The following is an 18,766-nucleotide window of genomic DNA, read 5'->3' on the forward strand; positions in this document are numbered from 1 at the left end:
CCTCCCTGCACAGTCCTTCCGATCCTGCCTACACCTACAAGCCGGGGAGCTTCTGGGTCTGTAATTGCCCAGTTGTTTTGTTAGGTAGCCTGGTGCTTGTTTGGAAGCTTTCCTGGGTTGTGGCTTCTGTTTATTTTAATTCCTCCCGGGCGACTGTGATTGGCTTCTGGTTGTGCAATTTCTTGAAAAAAAAAAAAAAGCTCGCTACTTCCTCTGCTCGGGAAAGTGAAACCAATCCACAGCGGCCAGTGCCCTTGTGCGGAGGGGTCATGGCTGCTGGGGACCTGGCCGGGAGCTTCGAGGACGAGGTGACGTGTCCCCTCTGCCTGGAGTATTTCACAGACCCGGTGTCTATCGAGTGTGGGCACAACTTCTGCCGGGCCTGCCTCAGCCAGTGCTGGGGGGAATCGGAGACCAACGCCTCCTGCCCCCAGTGCAGAGAGACGGCCCCGCAGAGACACCTGCGGCCCAACCGCCCGCTGGGCAACCTGGTGGAGCTGGTGAAACGCCTGCGGCTCCCGGCGGGGCCAGCGCCTGAGGGGCAGCCAGGGTGCGAGAGGCACCAGGAGGCCCTGAAGCTCTTCTGCCGGGAGGATGAAGCCCCCATCTGCGTGGTCTGCAGAGAGTCCCGGGAGCACCGTGCCCACACGGTGATGCCCATCGAGGAGGCAGTCCTGGAGTACAGGGTACGGACCGCGGCGGGGACTGGGGCTTGGTGTACACTGTGGAGTTAGGGGGACGTAAGGCAGCTCAAATCGGCAGCAGAGATCGGCCCCCAATCCCGCAGTCCCTGCGGTGGCAGGATCAGGAGCATCCTGGCTCCACTGCCCTCTCCCCAAATCCCCCAGACCCCTACTGTCTGTGGGACTGTTGAGGCGTCTACCGTGCGGTCCCCAAAAGTGTCTGCCCTGAGCCATCCCCCGACATCACCACTTTTCCCCTTCGCTCTGCCCTTTGTGCCCGGCAGCCACAGCTCACATGGAAGGTGGCCCTCCCAGGCACCTGACTCCCTCATGGGCCAGTTGACCTGTCAGTCAGGCTGACCTGAGCATTGACCTCTCCTCATCGACTGTCAGTCTCAGGATCTCGATTTCTCATTAGTCCTACGTCTGCTTTTGCTGCAAGCCGCGAGCCAGCCAGAAACCTCCCAACCTTTCAGCCCTTTACCTCTGGGTCTGGAGTGCGGGGCAGGGACGTTCCGGCCCTAGCTCCTCGCACCCACCGGCTGGAGGGACCATCCAGGGGCTCCCCAGCTATTTCCCCTCTGGCCCGTGACACCTGCACTAACACACGGAGGTGGAGTTGCCCTGAGAGGCTGCAGAAGGTAGAGCTCGTTTGGAGCCGGGCATCGCTGCACTCGTGATGCCTTTGGGGCTGGCAGAGCCGGTGTGTACGGTGCTCGCCACCCCCCCCCCCCCCGGGCAGGCAGATAACGGCTGTCTGTCGCCCACGATGCCCTGCAGGACAAACTCCAGGGGGCCCTGGGCCCGCTCAGAGAGGAGCTGGAGGAGACCCTGCTGCTGACATCTAAAGAGGAGGAGAAAACCACGGAGTGGCAGGTGGGTGCCTGGGTTTCTCTCCCGCAGCCTTTCCCCCAGGGCAGGGGCGATGGAGCTGAAAGCTCCAGGATGAGGCTATGAAGCTCCTTTGGTAGGTCAAAGCTAGCTGGGGCGTGTCTGCAGCAGGGACACCCCTGGAGGGATCAGAACCAGGGTGGGGGGAGGGCGGTGGAAATCCAGCCAGAGCTCGGCCACTTCACAGCCTCTGCTGCCATCTCCTGGCCGCCTCATCCCGGTCACCGGCTGCTGCTCCTTTTTAACATTTAAAAGGCCGCAGAGCAGTTTTTAAACTAGGCCGCAGAGCAGTTTTTAAACTAAGGGCTGAGGGAAAGCCGATTGGTGCAGAGGAGCACGTGGATCGGACAGAGACGTCTCTTAGAGGAGGGTCCATTGTCCGAAATTCTCTATGATTAGTCAGGAGGAGAGGATGGAAGAGGATAAAGTATGGGCCAGATCAGACAAGAAACATTCACATCAAAAAATCTGACACATCAGAAAAGGGCAGACAAACAGTGGCAAGCTTTTTAAAGTGCTTGTACACAAATGCTAGAAGTTTAAATAAGAAGATGGGTGAATTAGAGGGCCTAGTTTTAAAGGAGGAGATTGACATAATAGGCATCACAGAAACCTGGTAGAGTGAGGACAATCAATGGGACCCCATCCATCCGGGATACAAAATATACCGGAAGGACAGAACAGGTTGTGCTTGGGGAGGGAGGGGTGGCACTATACGTAAAAGAAAATATAGAATCAAATGAAGTAAAAATATTAAATGAATCAATATGTTCCATAGAATCCCTCTGGATAATAATTCCCTGCTCTAATAAGAATATAACGGTAGGGATCTATTATCGACCACCTGACCAGGACAGTGATAGTGATGATGAAATGCTAAGGGAGATTAGAGAGGCTATCAAAATAAAGAACTCAATAATAGTGGGAGATTTCAATTATCCCCATATCGACTGGGTACACCTCACCTCAGGACGAAATGCAGACACAAAATTTCTCGATACCTTAAACGACTGCTTCTTAGAGCAGCTGGTGCTGGAACCCACAAGGAGAGAGGCAATTCTCGATTTAGTCCTGAGTGGAGCGCAGGATCTGGTCCAAGTGGTAACTATAACAGGACCGCTTGGGAATAGTGACCATAATATAATAACATTTAATAGTCCTGTGGTGGGAAGAACACCTCAGCAGCCTAACCCTCTGGCATTTAATTTCGGAAAGGGGAACTGGGCAAAAATGAGGAGGTTAGTTAAACAGAAATTAAAAGCTACAGTGAAGTAAAATCCCTGCAAGCTGCATGGACACATTTCAAAGGCACCATAATAGAGGCCCAAATTAAATGTCTACCCTAAATTTAAAAATTCAGTAAAAGAACCAAAAAAGAGCCACCGTGGCTTAACAACCATGTAAAAGAAGCAGGGAGAGATAAAAAGGCATGTTTTAAAAAGAGGAAGTCAAATCCTAGTGAGGAAAATAGAAACACTGCCAAATTAAGTGTAAAGATGTAATAAGAAAAGCCAAAAAGGAGTTTGAAGAACAGCCAGCCAAAAACTCAGAAGGTAATAACAATAATAATTAAAAAAATGTTTTTTAAGTACATCAGAAGCAGGAAACCTGCTAAACAACCAGTAGGCCCCCTGGATGACTGAGATACAAAAGGAGCACTTAAAGATGATAAAGTCACTGCGGAGAAGAACATAATTTTGTGGGCAAAAGTCAACGTGGTTTCTGCAAAGGGAAATCATGTCTTACTAATCTACTAGAGTTATTTGAAGGGGTCATCAAACATGTGGACTAGGGGGATCCTGTGTATGTAGTGTACTTAGATTTCCAGAAAGCCTTTGACAAGGTCCCTCACCAAAGGCTTTTTCGTAAATTAAGTTGTCATGAGATAAGAAGAAAGATCCTTTCATGGATTGAAAACTAGTTAAAAGACAGGAAACAAAGGGTAGGAATAAATGGTAAATTTTCAGAATGGAGAGGGGTAACTAGTGGGGTCCTCCAAGGGTCAGTCTTAGGACCAATCTTATTCGTAAATGATCTAGAGAAAGGGGTGAGCACTGAGGTGGCAAAGTTTGCAGACAATATTACACTGCTCAGGTAGTTAAGACCAAAGTGGACTGTGAAGAGCTTCAAGAAGATCTCACCAAACTAAATGATCGGGCAACAAAATGGCAAATTAAATTTAATGTGGATAAATGTAAAGTAATGCACATTGGAAAAAATAACCCCAACTATTCATACAATATGATGGGGGCTAATTTAGCTACAACTAATCAGGAAAGAGATCTTGGAGTCATCGTGGATAGTTCCCTGAAGACGTCCAAGCAGTGTGCAGCGGCAGTCAAAAAAGCAAACAGGATGTTAGGGATTGTTAAAAAAGGGATAGAGAATAAGATGGAGAATATCTTATTGCCTCTATATAAATCCATGAGACACCCACAGCTTGAATCCTGCGTACAGATGTGGTCTCCTCATCTCAAAAAAGATATACTGGTATTAGGAAAGGTTCAGAGAAGGGCAACTAAAATGTTGAGGGGTTTGGAACGGGTCCCATGTGAGGAGAGATTAAAGAGACTAGGACTTTTCAGCTTGGAAAAGAGGAGACTAAGGAGGGAGAGGAGAGAGGTCTATAAAATCATGAGTGGGGTGGAGAAAGTGAATAAGGAAAAGTGATTGACTTGTTCCCATAAAATAAGAACTAGGGGCCACCCAATTAAATTAATGGGCAGTAGGATTAAAAAAATAAAAGGAAGTTCTTCACACAGCACAGTCAACCTGTGGAACTCCTCGCCTGAGGAAGTTATGAAGGGTTTAACAGGGTTTAAAAGAGAACTAGATAAATTCATGGAGGTTAAGTTCATCAATGGCTATTAGCCAGGGTGCGTAAGGAATGGTGTCCCTAGCCACTGTTTGTCAGAGATGGAGATGGATGGCAGGAGAGAGATCGCTTGATTGTTCCCTGTTCGGTTCCCTTCCTCTGGGGCACCTGGCATTGACCACTGTCGGCAGGCAGGGTACTGGGCTGGATAGACCTTTGGTCTGACCCAGTCTGGCCGTTCTTATGTTCTCCTGTGACCTTGTCTGTAGCTGGGGGATGAACCCCTGGGGCAAAGTGTCCATTCTGGTTCCCCTGCTTGTTACAGCAAGATCCCCACTGAGTGTGTAGGGGTGTGAGGAGGCCGCTGGCTGGGCGTGGGGCACGTGGCCAGGCTGGGTGAGGCCAAAGACAGCCCTGGCAATGCCGCGAGGGCCCAACACCCATGAGAGCCCTGGACGGCACCCACAGGGCAGACGACACCTGCCCTGCATCCCAAACATGGCAGCCCCGGGAGTGGGTTGTCAGGAATGAGCATCAGAGCTCTCCATGGTGTGTCAATACCCAGCCCTGGGCACCCCAATCCTCCCACAGATGCCCTGCGCTGCCCCCTGTAAATCTCTCCTGTTCCTTCGATTTCTTCTCACTCCCCCGTGTTCATCTCGTGCCACCTGCAATAACAGACTGCAGCTTTACCTGGCACCCTGGACAGCCCTGCCACGAGACTGGCCCTGTTCACTCGGAGCTAAACATACCCTTTATGGTACGTTTCCCAGACTTCACGCTGACCTCACCTTCCCTGCCTCACGGCAGAGGCCCCGTCTGTAACTCAGCACTGGCCTGTGGGTTCCTCTCTCCCTTCCTGTCTCCAGAGGAAAGTGCAGGCGAAGCGGGAGACGATTGCCGCTGAATTTAACAAGCTGCACACGCTGCTGAGGGCGGAGGAGCAGCTGCTTCTGCAGAGGCTGGCGGAGGATGAGCGGGCGACCCTGCAGAGGCTCCAGGAAAACGTCACCAAACTCTCCCAGCAAAGCGCCTCTCTGCAGCGGCTGATTGCAGAGATCGAGGAGAAGTGTCAGCAACCGGCTGCCCAGCTGCTGAAGGTGAGACGGCGTCGAAACGCCACGTCTGGCCAGAATTACCGCTCGGATCTGTCGGCCTGGATCCCAAGAGTCTACACTGCACAGTTATTTCAGAAGAAGCTAATCCGGAATAGTTAGCTTATTCTGAAACAACACGTCTACACTGAGGGGAAGCCTCCAAGTGAGTCCGAAACTGATTTCCCTCATGTAGATGTGCTATCTCGATGTAGAACAACAGGAGGAATAACATAGAATGACTCTGGGGAGGGGTTATTTTGAAGTAGCAGCAGTGGTGCATCTACACACACCGTAGTTCGAAAGAGCTATTTCGGAAGAGGAGTTATTCCTTGTAAAATGAGGTTTGCAGAAGTCGGAATAAGCTGTCCAGTATTTCGAAATTATTTCAAAATAATGGAATGGCTGTGTCGACGCTCGCATCATTATTTCGGAATAGCAGCCGTTATTCTGAACTAACGTAGCTGTGTAGACGCACCCTTAGGCTGTGTCTACACTGGCAAGTTATTCCGGAAAATCAGCCGCTTTTCCGGAAAAACTTGCCAGCTGTCTACACTGGCCACTTGAATTTCCGGAAAAGCACTGACAATCTAATGTAAAATCATCAGTGCTTTTCCGGAAAAACTATGCTGCTCCCGTTCGGGCAAAAGTCTTTTTCCGGAAAACTGTTCCGGAAAAGGGCCAGTGTAGACAGCACAGCAGTGTTTTCCGCAAAAAAGCCCCGATTGCAAAAATGGCGATCGGGGCTTTTTTGCGGAAAAGCGCATCTAGATTGGCCACGGACGCTTTTCCGCAAAAAGTGCTTTTCCGGAAAAGCGTCCTGCCAATCTAGATGCGCTTTTCCGAAAATGCTTTTAACGGAAAACTTTTCCATTAAAAGCATTTCTGGAAAATCATGCCAGTGTAGACGTAGCCTTAGAGTAACTGTCATTTACTGACAGAACGTTGGACCATGGGCTCTATCAGTTCCAAACAGCTACACAGCGCTTATTTCAAAATAGCAATTTTAAAATTGGTGCTATTCCTCATGGAATGAGGTTTACCAATTTCAAAATAAGCCCTCCACTATTTTGAATTAATTTCGAAATAGCAGCTGGCTTGTGTGGACGCTAGGAAAGTTATTTTGAAATAACTTTGCTGTATAGACGCACCCTTAGAGTAACTGTCGTTTACTGCTAGTACACTGGACCACAGGCTCTATCAGTTCCAAACGGTACAGTTCGTGGAGGGGATTTCTGACCAGGGAGACCACAGGCAATTAAATGGATGCCACAGAACGACGGAGCCCGGGAGGGTGAATCCGTTCCCTGTACGAAAGGCTGCTGCCCGGATGGGGAATCGCTCCGGTTTATGCCCACCGTGTTCACACAGAGCACTGCTTCTCTTTCTCCTTTCAGGACGTGACAAGCATGTTGAGCAGGTGCGTGTCCCATTTCCGCTGCCCCTGTGTTTTTGGTGGGGGCCCAGCACGGCACAGCACAGCTGAGTGATGCCGGGACGTTTGCTTCCTAGGAGTGAAAACATGAAACTCCAGGCACCCGAAGTCGTGTGCACCGACCTGAGAAATGGGTATAAGATGTGTCTGGACCTGAGGGAAGCGCTGAACAGATTCGCCAGTGAGTGGAGCCCCCGGGACATCGAGCTGTTTGGTGCCGGGGGCTCCGGGCAGAGCCTGGAGCCAGGTGGTGGCTGGAGGCCTACGGGCCCCTCGTCGGCCCAGCGTGAGGCTGGGTCAGGGATCTGCTGAGAGTTACTGTCTGAGCTGCCCTCATCCCAACCTTCCCCACAGCCCCACGTGGAGACTGGGGGGCAAAGGCAGAGACATGGCAGTGAGGGCCCCACTCCTCCCCTCATGCCCTGTTGCCCCCGGATCCTATTCCTCCCTTCACCCTACTGTCCCCTTATGCCTGCTCCTCTTCCCCCCCCCCCCCATTACCTCTAACTGCTCCCTCCCCTGAGTGCCTGTCACCTGCTCCTCCCCCTCCTGCTCTTGGCCTCAGTCCCCTCACTGGCATAGGGGCCCTGACTCCCCTCAGACAACCCTCCTCCCCGTGCAGTAATTAACAGGCGGGGCAGGTTAATTTCCCACTGACTCCAGGGATCAGCCCCTGCCCCTGACTTTGTCTCTCTCTCCCCAGTGGACGTGACTCTGGACCCAGACACGGCTCATCCCAAACTCATCCTGTCTGCAGGTCGGAAATCTGTGAGACGTGGAACCACGCGCCAGGATCTGCCCGACAACCCGGAGAGATTTGACACTTGTCCCTCTGTCCTGGGTGCCGAGGGGTTCGCGGGTGGGAGGCGTTACTGGGAGGTGGAGGTGGGGGACAAGACAGGCTGGACTCTGGGGGTTTGTAAGGAGTCTGTGCGCAGGAAGGGGAAGGTCGCAGCATCCCCTAAGAACGGATACTGGGCTGTGGTACTGAGGGAAGAGGGATACAAGGCCCTCACCTGCCCCGGGACCTTCCTCCCCGTGAGCACCAGGCCCAGCCGGGTGGGGATTTTCCTGGACTACGAGGCGGGCGAGGTCTCGTTTTACAACGTGACTGACAGGTCCCATCTCTTCACCTTCGCCTGCACCTTCTCCGGGACGCTGCGCCCATATTTCAAGCCTGCTCGCAAAGCTGCTCCCCTGACCATCTGCCTGGTCCCGGCTCAGGCTGGAGGGAATCGCCACGTGGCCAGCTGAGGCTGCACTAGGGCGTGTTTCCACAGGGCCATGCAGGGTCAATGGGAGAAACTCTCCTGTCAACTCCCCTGATCTTCCTGTTGGGGTAGAGCACCGGGGGCAACTGCAAAGTGACCTGTGCTCCATTTGATGGATCTTCACTGCACCCACTAAATCTGCTGCCGGGAGGTAGGTTGATCTCAGAATCTGGATCTGGGCTGCAGTCTTGGTCTTCACAACATCCTCAAGCAAGGAGTTCCGCAGGTTGACTGTGCTCTGCATGAAGAAAAACTTCCTTGGGTTTGCTTTAAACCTGCTGCCTATTAAACTTGCTGTAGTATGAGCATGTTAAATGCAATCATTCAGTTCTGAAGATTGTTGCAATCTGTACTTACCTTGGTTATTTAGAGCACAAAGAAAATAAAACGTATAAAAGAAATTCATCCAGATGGCTCCGGGTTTCACCCACCACCGTCTGGAAAGCTCTGTGATAATAGTGATTGACTGGTCTGATTACTTGAGGGAAAGAACAGATCTAGAACAAGCAGAGGATGGGGGGAGGGGAAGACGTACAACGTGGCTTTGTTAGAACAATTTTGGTTCCGTTTTCCATCTGATGTCGTGAACGTTTTCACAGCAATAATCAAAGGTTCATTCACAATGTGAAGTTTCTGGCACAGTGCCCTACACTGACATAAGAACATCAGAATGGCCAGGCAGCCCAATGTCCTGTCTACCTTCAGTGGCCAATGCCAGGTGTCCCGGAGGAAGTAAACAGAACAGGAAATCATCAAATGATCCCTCCCCCTCTGGCAAACAGAGGCTAGGGACACCATCCCTGCCCTTGATTTTTTAAAAATAAATACCCTAACCGATTATTTTTCTCAAATTTATCAACATGATGGCGGACAGGTACGAGGGAGTACCTCTCCTCTCTGAACCAGCCCAATTAACACATTCCAATAGCACATCTGTCTTGGCCTGGCGCATGGGGTGATAGAAAGTTCACTCTGGCCTACGTGCAAAGACAAAAAGCTGAAATGGTTTCTGTTATACAAGATGGCTTCTAGCTAAACATAAACTAGCTTCATCACATGGAAGGTGGAGCCGCAGGTCAGTCTGTCTCCTGCCTGAATCTCTCTGGGTCTCATCTCAGCCCCATGGCATGGAGCTCTTGTGGCTCCGCCCAAGTATCGCAGTTCTCCTGGAATGGGGGTGGCACAGGGACCCTTCCCACCCTCTAGGTATGGGGCCCTGGGTAGTGTCCCCTGTAAGCTGTGCACTTGTTCAATCTCTCAAGATACATTTAAATGCCACCCAACTGAGTAGCAGTGCGCCCTCAGCCAGGTTTGTGTTTCTACTGGTGGTGCACATACTGCGGTGCACATAAAATTTATTCTGCACGTGGATGGAAAAGATTACAGGGAACTTTGGTCCTGGGGCTCCCATCTTCCTTCCATGAGCAGCAGCAGGGCCCCTTTCAGGAGAAGCAGGGTCCCCTTTTGAACTCAGAGAGGTGGGGGGTTGCTGAGGGCCTGCAGGAGTCACCTGGCAGCCAGGGTGTCTCTGCTCTGGTGGGGGGCCAGACTCACTGCTCTCTGGCCACACACAGAGACCCCTGCAGGGAGTGGCCCTCTGGTATTAACTCCCTTTGCCCTGTGTGGGACAACGGCCAGGCTTGGAACTATCCTCGCAGGCTCACTGCACACTCGGGCAGGTGTCCTTGTGTCAGGCACATTCCAGTTGCGTTTTCAAACTTTTCTCTGCAACCTCCAGAATTAGACACACAAGCTTCATCCATGATGCTGGGAGAACTGGCCAGTGCATTAAGTCATCTGCTGAGCACTTCTCCTGTTAAAGAGATATAACAGGAGAAGAAGGGGATTCAGAGATTGACAATACCAATACAAAGTCCAGAGACAGAGAGACTGATTTTGCTTTTGGTTCCCAGCTACTCTGAATTTGTGTCATGGACATTTTTATATAAGCTAACTGTAAAGAACCTCTGGCTTTTTCTATTTCCAGCTGCTGTCTCGTTCACGTAGCAAAAACATGGAAGAGGAAAATGGAAGATCTGAAACCCTGAAAAAAACCCAAGCCATCAATGAAGATTATAAAAAAACAGGCTATGACCGGGGACACCTGAACCCGAATGCCTTCCAGTGTGATGGTCGAGCGGCCACCTTCACCCTCACCAATGTGGTTCCCATGGACCCCTGCTTCAACCGGATCAGATGGTTTGAGCTGGAAAAACATCTTAAGGCGCAGTTAACACAGGACTGCCCTGACCCAGAAGAGAACGCCTTTCTCGTGACCGGAGTGGTGCCCAGCGACCAGCATAAAATCCCCAGTAAGGGTGATGACAACAGAAGAGGAATCACGCGAGATGCGGGGAGGGTGGTGGTGCCCAGCCACATCTGGACAGCCGTTTGCTGCAATCAACCACTCAATAACGAGAAATTTGCCTTCGCCTTCCTGGGGGAGAACAGGCCAGACAGCATCCTGGAGCACATGACAGTGACGCAGCTGAGCCAAAAGTTAAAGGAGCTGTATGGGAATAATCAAGCCATCGAGATTTTTAAAGATGATTGCAATGAAGGCACCTCAAAGGCAAAGGAAGTTTTATCAGCGATCACCAAGAAATTGTGCGGAGACCTTCCAAACTGGGTAAAGGATGCCTGTCTGGACGAAGAGCCACCAGAGAAAAAGCCCAAAAGAAACGGGTGAGGGAAACACACTGCTTAGGAGAAGCTGCAATAGCTTGTGAGCAGGGGAGGGGGGGGGTATAGGCAGCAATTCCAATAAACCTTTTAATTGAACGGTCCTGGAGCCTGCGTATCTGCATGAGCTTCTCAGTATCAGCCAGCCCCTCGCACTTCCCTCTCCTCCCACCTGCTGCTCTTCAGATCTTGTCTTCAATTAGCCCCCCATCCTATCCCCATTTTGGTGCAGCCAAAGCCCCATGGGGGCAGAGCTCTGCCCACTCGCGGGAGCTGAGGGTGACCCCTGGCGATCTGCAGCAGATCCAGCCCAGCTCCGGCTCCCACTCTGGATAGGAGCTTCTCGTCCAGAAAGGCTGGGGGCTCAGTCGGCCTAGAATGGATCCTCAATTCTGCAGAAGCTAAAGGGGCCAACCGGGAAGTCCTGCTGTGACACGCAGAGCTCCATGTTGTCCTGCATCGCCGTGCCAGGTCTGTGCCACGGGGATTCGGCTCCATCTGGGCCCTGCATCTCTGTGCTAATGCCTGTGCCAAGGGGCTATTGTCCCCTTTTGGGAAGCGTGTGGGGCTGCTGGGATGGCAGGCGCTAGAGAAACGCAGCGATGGTGATTTGCATAACGCTGATTAATGTTGCGGTGGGCGGTAATTATTAAAATCAGTTTTGTGTGAAAACTTTTCCTGATGCGTCGCCAGATCCTGCGATGGGAAATTCTGCTTGGCAAATGAACAGGTTGCAAATAAAAAGGGTTGATGGCAAAGCGCCCCCGCTGCTGTCGTCTTGGATGGGCTGGATGCGAGAGGGCAGCTGAGGACCCTCAACACCATCATGATGCCCTGGGTCAGCCAGGGGACAGGACTCCTCTCTTATCCCCTACCAGAATCCCAGCCCAGTCTAGGGTACTTTCTGGGGTTCTTCCAAAGGGGAGCTCAGTGAACCATAAGGTTCTCACCACTCCGGCTGGGGTCTTCAGCCAGGACCACACCCCTCGGGTAATGATGCTTCATCACATGTGATTAATGCTGCGAGTAGGGATGGGGGAAAAAAGGGAGGGGTGTCCTCTGTTGCTGATGTCTGAGAACCATCCCCAGCTGGGATTCAGGCAGCAGCCAGTCTGTTTACACAGGATCCTCCAGCCCAATTGCCAATTTCTTGCTCACACCTTTTGCTGTCCCAAAGCACGGCCGTTCCGCCAGGTGATCCTCCATCTGATTTTCCTGGCCGAAGCATCGGTTTCTTTCTGTCTCTGAGGGACTGGTTGGAGCTGCTCCCCCAGATCTGAAATCTGCCTCGGTAACGTCCACCAGGGAACTGGTGTAACTCTGCGTACAACGCTGCCCCACAGATCTCACCAGGACAATAATGATCAGCGAAATACGAGTTTCTATAGGACACCCCAGCAGGCTTGCTCTGTACCAAAGATATCCCAGCCTTGTACAAGCAGTGAGCACAGGGTACCGAGCGTCACAGAGATCTGGCAAAGCATGTAGGGCAGGCAGGTCCGTCTTCCCAGTGACAATGCATGGGAATGGGATTAAGGGGCTGCAGCACATGACCTATGAGGAGAGGCTGAGGGATTTGGGCTTGTTCAGTCTGCAGAAGAGAAGAGAGAGGGGGGATTTGAGAGCAGCCTGCAACTCACAGAAGGGGGGTTCCAAAGAGGAGTGGAGGAGGGGGGCAGGAGTGGAGGAGGGGAGTTCAGGGTCTGGGATGTGACCTGGGGGCAGGAGAGCAGTGGGGGGGGGGGCGCAGGGTCTGGGAGGGGGTTGTGACCTGGGGCAGGAGTGGAGGGGGGGGCGCAGGATCTGGGAGGGGGTTGCGACTTGGGCCAGGAGTGAAGGGGGGGGTTCAGGGTCTGGGAGGGGGTTGTGACTTGGGATAGGAGTGGAGGGGGGGGGCGCAGGATCTGGGAGGGGGTTGTGACTTGGGGCAGGAGTGGAGGGGGGGCGCAGGGTCTGGGAGGGGGTTGTGATCTGGGGCAGGAGTGGAGTGGGGGGGCGCAGGGTCTGGGAGGGGTTTGTGATCTGGGGCAGGAGTGGAGTGGGGGGCGCAGGGTCTGGGAGGGGGCTGTGACCTGAGAAGGGACGTAGGAGGGGGTGCAGTGTCAGGGACGGTATGAGGGCTGAAGCAGGGGTGCAGGTTTGGGTTACATGGGGTAAAGGGGGGGGTTGGGGTGCCAGAGGCAGGCTGTGACTGATGGACCTTTCCTGGGTGGCTCTCGGCCAGTGGCCCAGCAGGCTCCTTAGCCAGGGTCCCTGTCTTCCATGCCCCTGTACGTGCTCAGAGCAGCTGCAGGGGCCTTGTTTGTTGCCCTGACCAAAACGCTGTGAGCCCAGGAGCCGAGGACGGAAGGGCACGTCACATGCTGCAAACAGGCAGCTGCTATTGGCTGGAAACTGCCCAAAGGGAACTACGGGGGACGGGGGCGGTGTAAGAAGCCTCTTCCCACTCCCCCTGGGCTCCCAGCGTTCAGACACACACACACGGCCCCGCAGAAGGCTTTTTGGCATGTAGCGAGGGGGTGGGGCAGGCAGACAGCCGGCTGAGGCTCTTGGGGGCCACATCCGGCCTGGGTACCATATTTTGACCATCCCTGGACTAGAGACCGGGAGTGGGTGACTTATGACAAAAAGTAATTCCTCCCTTTTGGCATTCTCTCACCGTCTCCTCAACTGTTGGGAATGGGCCATACCCCAGCTGACGGAATTGGGCTCATTAGCACCACTAACGAACAGTAACGTGACACTCCCCTTTTTGGCTACATCAAGACTGCAAGCTTCTTTCGAAAGCTTTTTCGGGAGAGATCTTTCGAAAAAGCTTCTTTTGAAAGAGAGCGGCCAGACCTCAAAAGTGGATGGAAAAAGCCATCTGCTTTTTCGAAAGAGAGAATCCAAGCTGCATGGACGAGCTCTCGGAAAAAAAGCCCTGATGGTAATTTACAGAATGGCCTCTTCTTTCGAAAAAGGTGCTCTTCCTTGTAATTTGAGGTTTATCAATGTAAAAAAAAACCCCGTGTGCTTTCGATTTAATTTCGAAAGACTGTGACTGCAGTGTGGATGCAGGTGAAGTTTTTTCGAAAAAACGGCAGGTTTTTTTTAAAAAACAATGTAGTCTAGACATACCCTTTGCATGTGCATTTACCCTACCAAACAGAAGTTTCCACCTCATGCCACTGACAAAGCAAGCTGCTGGCCCCAAGCACTCACACCCCAATACACGTGTGGGTCTTCACCGTGCCAGGAGGACGCCTCACTGTTCTCACGCCAGAGCCCCCGACACAAGCGTGGAGGTGCAAAGGGCCGTTAGCAGCCACAAACTGGCTTCCTCTGGGGCAGTTAAGGGCAGTTAACTGAGTAGCTTGGGTCTGGCAGGGCAGAGGGGATTACTGGCACCCGCAGGGAGCCTGGGGCAGTCACTCGCTCACCCCCGCTGGGTAGCTGCGAGAAGGAAACAGCAGCATAAAAGGCCGTGCCAGGGAGCCGGAAGGGGGCTTCCCGCTACTGCTGCTCTGCCGTGATGTGCCTGGAGCGAAACGAGGAACACAGACATACAAGCCTGCATGGGCTTCCTGTGCTCATTCCTCAAGGGGCCTGCCCACCACGGGCGCCAGGGAGCCCCTCCACCATCAGATTTGTAAGTGAGCCCAGGCCACTGCTGCGTGCAGGTTGCTTTGTGTTGCACATGGTGTGTGACAGCACAGCAGTGTGTCGTGTGCCCCCACACTGCCCCCGTGGCCGTTCCGTGTGCCCTCCATGGATGGAGACTCTCCCAGGGCAGGAAATGCCCCCCTCACTCAATGACCCACTCTCCTTCCCTGTTGTGGCTAAAACATGGAAAGAGGGGACCTGTCCGTCACATAGTAAACAAGACCTCGCCCGCCTCACAGTCCAGGAAAATCCCCACCCAGCTGGGCCTGGCACTCACAGGGAGGGGCGTCAAGGAGATAGCTTCCCACCGTGCACTGCTCTGAATGCCACAAGCGTGCTCAGGCTAGGGTGCTAGCAGCTGATAGTGCGGACAACACCACCACCTGCTTGTTTCCCTGGGGTGGGGAAAATCGAAACTCCAGGGGACCTACGTATAGCTCACCTACGTATAGCTCAGGGGCCACTTGCTGAGACCTCTCCTCCATCTTTGTGCTCAGTTGCTGCCGAGCGTGTTAGATGACATGTTCATTTAGTTTGTCCCCAGTCTCCCTCTCCTCCTCCTCCAATCTCTGCCGACGGCCTTTCTCTTCCTCATTTAGACACAGCTCCTCAAATTCAGACACGACTCGCTGTCTCGGACACTTCTCTTGCCTTCGGTGAACAAACCAGACAGACAGGCCCATAACTATCAGCAAGATTCGCAAGTCTACTTTGGGCAAAGTCCATTAGATTTGAATGTACATTCATAGATTCACATCGTAAGGGCTAGAAGGGGCCAATGTGATCATCTTTCCTGCAGGGATGTTAAATTGAGTTTAATCAGCTAATCGAGTAGTCGATGGAATTTCCATCAAGTAGTCAATAAGTGGGAGAAACTGTGGAGCTGCAGTGGGGTTGGTTCCTGGCCCCGGACACTGCGCTGGCTCTTAATACATTTAAAAAGCAGTTGTGCAGCAGCGGGGGGAGGAAAGACCCAGCATGAGCTGGGAATGAGTTGTCCCAACTTGCCCCCCGGACCAGCAGGCTCTTAATACATTTAAAAGGCTGAACCACAGCACGGGGGGGACCTGGCGTGTACCAGGACAGCTGATTCTCAGCTCACCCTAGGGTCCCCCTCCCACCGCTGCACACCAGCCTTTCAAATGTATTAAGAGCGAGTGGCTCTTAATACATTTTAAAAGCAGAGGCGCAGTGTTTGGGACTGGGCGTAAGCCAGGAATCAGCTCACGCCTGGCCCCTGCTACCCTTCTGCCTCCCCTGCCCCCCATAGAGACAGTGCTGGGGGGAACCAGATTTTAAGCTGGCTTTCCCCAGCATCAACTCCTGCTCCCCCTCCTCGGGGAGGGGAAACAACTAGTCAAGGGACCACTCGACTATCCAATAAGCTTATGCTTATCGGATCGTCAACTAGTCACTTACAAGCCTGCTTTTCTGACCCACCGCAAGGCACGGGCCAGAAAATGACACCCAGGGGTCCCTGCATCAAGCCCATCACTGCTGAGCAAAGAACTAAATGGCCAATGGAGCTGGGAGAACGGCATTTTGCATCTCCCACTTTCTAGGTGGCTACCCCAACCCCTGGACTACGGACCCATTCGCTTTTACGCTCTGGCCCACAGACTGCAGAAGTAAAGTAGGTTTTATAAGGGGCTAGCCAGTTCAGCTTTCCTTATGTTCAACGGCCAAGTGACCTCAAAAGCGAAGAACGGGGCACTTCGAGCCCACCTGATTAGCCTCATTAGCACCCGCACTGCAACTGACAAGTACCTTTGTTTCCCTCCTCCTTTTTTCTGTTATATATAGTGAGGGCTCCCCTTTTCGTCTCCATTCAAACTCATCTGAAGTGGGCTTTGCTCACAAAAGCTCATCCTATATATATTTTCGTTAGTCTCTAAGGGTATGTCTAGACTACATCCCTCTGGCACCAGAGGGATGTAAATTAGACATACCGACATCGCAAATGAACCGGGGATTTAAATCTCCTGCACTTTATTTGAATAAAAATGGCCGCTGTGTTTTGCTGAGTTGGCAGTTTGTCGGCAAAAAGCGGCTGTCAAGACGGGGATCGGGCGACAAAGAAAGCCTTTGTCGGCCGATCCCTTATGTCCAACATTCTGATGCTCTAACGTCTAAGTCCCTTTAAATAAGGTGGGACACTCACCTTAACATAAGCAATTCTATCCTTAACTCTGCCATTTGAAACTACAAAACCTGCCTGGGCTCATCGGTTAACCCTCATGGTTAAATGCAGCCTCCCCGATTCCACACCAGTAGCAGTGAGGGGGCTGGAGCTGGTGTTTGTGGGGAGCGGACTCCTGCAGAGCTGCCTGCCCCCTGGCACACAATGCTGCCTCTGATATGGAGGCAGCAATGAGGGGTGGATGGGGAAGAGGTGGTACGCGGGGAGCCAGCTTAAAAGTCAGCTCCCTGCGAGAACCAGCTGCTGCCTGCAATCTCTGAAAATGTCAGCAGTTACAGGTTTACAAAAATAACTGGCTGTGTCTAGACTGGCCAGTTTTTCCGGAAAATCAGCTGCTTTTCCGGAAAAACTTGCCAGCTGTCTATACTGGCTGCTTGAATTTCCACAAAAGCACTGACTTCCTACTGTCTTAAATCAGTGCTTCTTGTGGAAATACTATGCTGCTCCCATTCAGGCAAAAGTCCTTTGCGCAAAAGGGCCAGTGTAGACAGCTCAGATTTGTTTTCCGCAAAAAAGCCCCGATCGCGAAAATGGCTTTTTTGTGGAAAAGCGTGTCTAGATTGGCCACGGATGCTTTTCCGCAAAAAGTGCTTTTGCGGAAAAGCGTCCGTGCCAATCTAGACGCTCTTTTCCGAAAATGCTTTTAACGGAAAACTTTTCCGTTAAAAGCATTTCCGGAAAATCATGCCAGTCTAGACGTAGCCACTGTGTTTTATTATTGCGACTTCAAAGCCAAAGGTACTAGGTCCTTATGCATGTTAAAAGACGGGTCTGGAAAGTAAAAGGTTAATAAGAAGGCACTAGCCATCAGTTTCATTGCCAAACTGTGGTCTTTACGCAACGTGATGGGTGTATCAATTTCATCCCGTGTTATTTGGAACGACCTGTTGTGTCATTGTCGGTGCCCACACGGTTCTAGAGCGGAAATGGGTACATAAGGGTGCGCAACAAATTGTTTCTTGCTGCTGCTATGTTATCCTCCGGGAAATGCGTACATCATACCTAAACGACTATCCACTGGCCTCCAGGGAACGTATACGTTTTGTCTCCTATACTATTTGCAAAAGGCCTGTTTTGTCTCCTTTGCGGATGTAAGCCACGGCTCTGGGCCAGCACAGATGAACGACAGCGAGCTGTGGCGGCTCCAGTTGTCCTCAACGTACCGAACCGTAGGGACGCTTCTCCCCTCTCTGGACGTAGGTGGGCCCGGCCAATGGCTGGTGAAAACACGACGGCTTTGCACGGGAACGGGTCACTGCGGAAGGCCCGTCCTCGCCACACGGGTCCACGTGCTCCCCTGGGCCTCAGCCAAAGGGCGCCGGCCGGGCCGTGGTTGTTGTGGCCGGGGGGGGCTTCAACCAGGAGCGGCCCCCCCGCTCTGGAGCCCCCAAGGGTGGAGGGCAGAGGCGGGGGGCGCTGGGGAGGGGCGCGAGGGGGCAGGAGGAGATGAGGGGACACTAGAGAAGGAGGCGGGGATATGGGGCGCGGCAGGGAGCACTATGGGGTGTGGGGAAGTGGGGGCGCTGTGGGGCAGAGGGACATGGGGGGCGCTGTGGGGCGGGAGGAGCTAAGGGGGCGGGGAAGTGCGGGGCGCTGTGGGGCGGGAGGGCGCTGAGGAGAATCTCACCTCAGACGAGCCGCGCCCCGCCAACGCTCCGATTGGCCGCCGAGCCCCGCGCGCTCCGCCCTCCCCGCCTTCCGATTGGCCGCCCGGACTCCGCGCGCGCGCTCTGCCCTCCCCACCCTCTTATTGGCCGCCCAGACCCGCGCGCGCGCGCTCCACCCTCCCCGCCTTCCTATTGGCCGCCGAGCCAAGCGCGCGTCGCCCTTCCCGCCCTCCTATTGGCCGCCCAGACCCGCGCGCGCGCGGTCCGCCCTCCTATTGGCCGCCCGGAACCCCTGCGCGCGCTCCGCCCTCCCCGCCTTCCTATTGGCCGCCGAGCCCCGCGCGCTCCGCCTTCCCCGCCCTCCTATTGGCCGCCTAGACCCGCGCGCGCGCGCACGCGCGCTCTGCCCTCCCCGCCCTCCTATTGGCCGCCCGGCCCCGCCC

General features: G+C 53.3%; 2 protein-coding genes and 1 long non-coding RNA gene across 6 annotated transcripts; 2 read left to right on the forward strand and 1 right to left on the reverse strand.

The window, feature by feature from the left end:
• Window positions 1-125: 125 nt before the first annotated feature.
• LOC102447953 (E3 ubiquitin-protein ligase TRIM11-like) lies at window positions 126-8,594 on the forward strand. 2 transcript variants are annotated; one of them, XM_006110813.4, is made up of 6 exons: window positions 126-686; window positions 1,464-1,559; window positions 5,259-5,489; window positions 6,881-6,903; window positions 6,996-7,099; window positions 7,622-8,594. In XM_006110813.4, the coding sequence occupies exons 1-6, from the start codon at window positions 270-272 to the stop codon at window positions 8,170-8,172; spliced, it is 1,422 nt and encodes a 473-aa protein (XP_006110875.2). In that variant the 5' UTR covers window positions 126-269; the 3' UTR covers window positions 8,173-8,594. The 2 variants fall into 2 exon arrangements, with proteins under 2 accessions (XP_006110875.2, XP_075769684.1); XM_075913569.1 differs by lacking the exons at window positions 126-686; window positions 1,464-1,559 and adding an exon at window positions 3,052-5,149.
• A 664-nt stretch (window positions 8,595-9,258) lies between these two features.
• LOC112544773 (uncharacterized) lies at window positions 9,259-18,362 on the reverse strand. Of its 3 annotated transcripts, none has more exons than XR_012898479.1 (3): window positions 18,344-18,362; window positions 14,959-15,167; window positions 9,259-10,002 (listed from the first exon to the last, which is right to left on the reverse strand). It is a non-coding gene; the product is annotated as an uncharacterized LOC112544773 (long non-coding RNA). The 3 variants fall into 3 exon arrangements; XR_012898480.1 differs by lacking the exon at window positions 18,344-18,362 and adding an exon at window positions 17,719-17,863; XR_003088101.2 differs by lacking the exon at window positions 18,344-18,362 and adding an exon at window positions 17,712-17,847.
• Window positions 10,189-11,637, forward strand: LOC142823173 (endonuclease domain-containing 1 protein-like). Its single transcript, XM_075913764.1, has one exon. It carries the CDS (start codon window positions 10,204-10,206, stop codon window positions 10,876-10,878), a length of 675 nt encoding a protein of 224 aa, XP_075769879.1. The 5' UTR covers window positions 10,189-10,203; the 3' UTR covers window positions 10,879-11,637.
• Window positions 18,363-18,766: the final 404 nt, after the last annotated feature.

Source organism: Pelodiscus sinensis, chromosome 32 (assembly GCF_049634645.1).
Source record: "Pelodiscus sinensis isolate JC-2024 chromosome 32, ASM4963464v1, whole genome shotgun sequence".
Lineage (NCBI taxonomy): Eukaryota > Metazoa > Chordata > Testudines > Trionychidae > Pelodiscus > Pelodiscus sinensis.

Coding starts and splice junctions, on each gene's coding strand:
- LOC142823173 (XM_075913764.1), top strand. CDS start 10,204: ATGGAAGAGGAAAATGGAAGATCTGAAACCCTGAAAAAAACCCAAGCC.
- LOC102447953 (XM_006110813.4), top strand. CDS start 270: ATGGCTGCTGGGGACCTGGCCGGGAGCTTCGAGGACGAGGTGACGTGT. Junction 687..1,463: donor AGGCAGTCCTGGAGTACAGG/GTACGGACCGCG, acceptor GATGCCCTGCAG/GACAAACTCCAGGGGGCCCT. Junction 6,904..6,995: donor GTGACAAGCATGTTGAGCAG/GTGCGTGTCCCA, acceptor TTTGCTTCCTAG/GAGTGAAAACATGAAACTCC.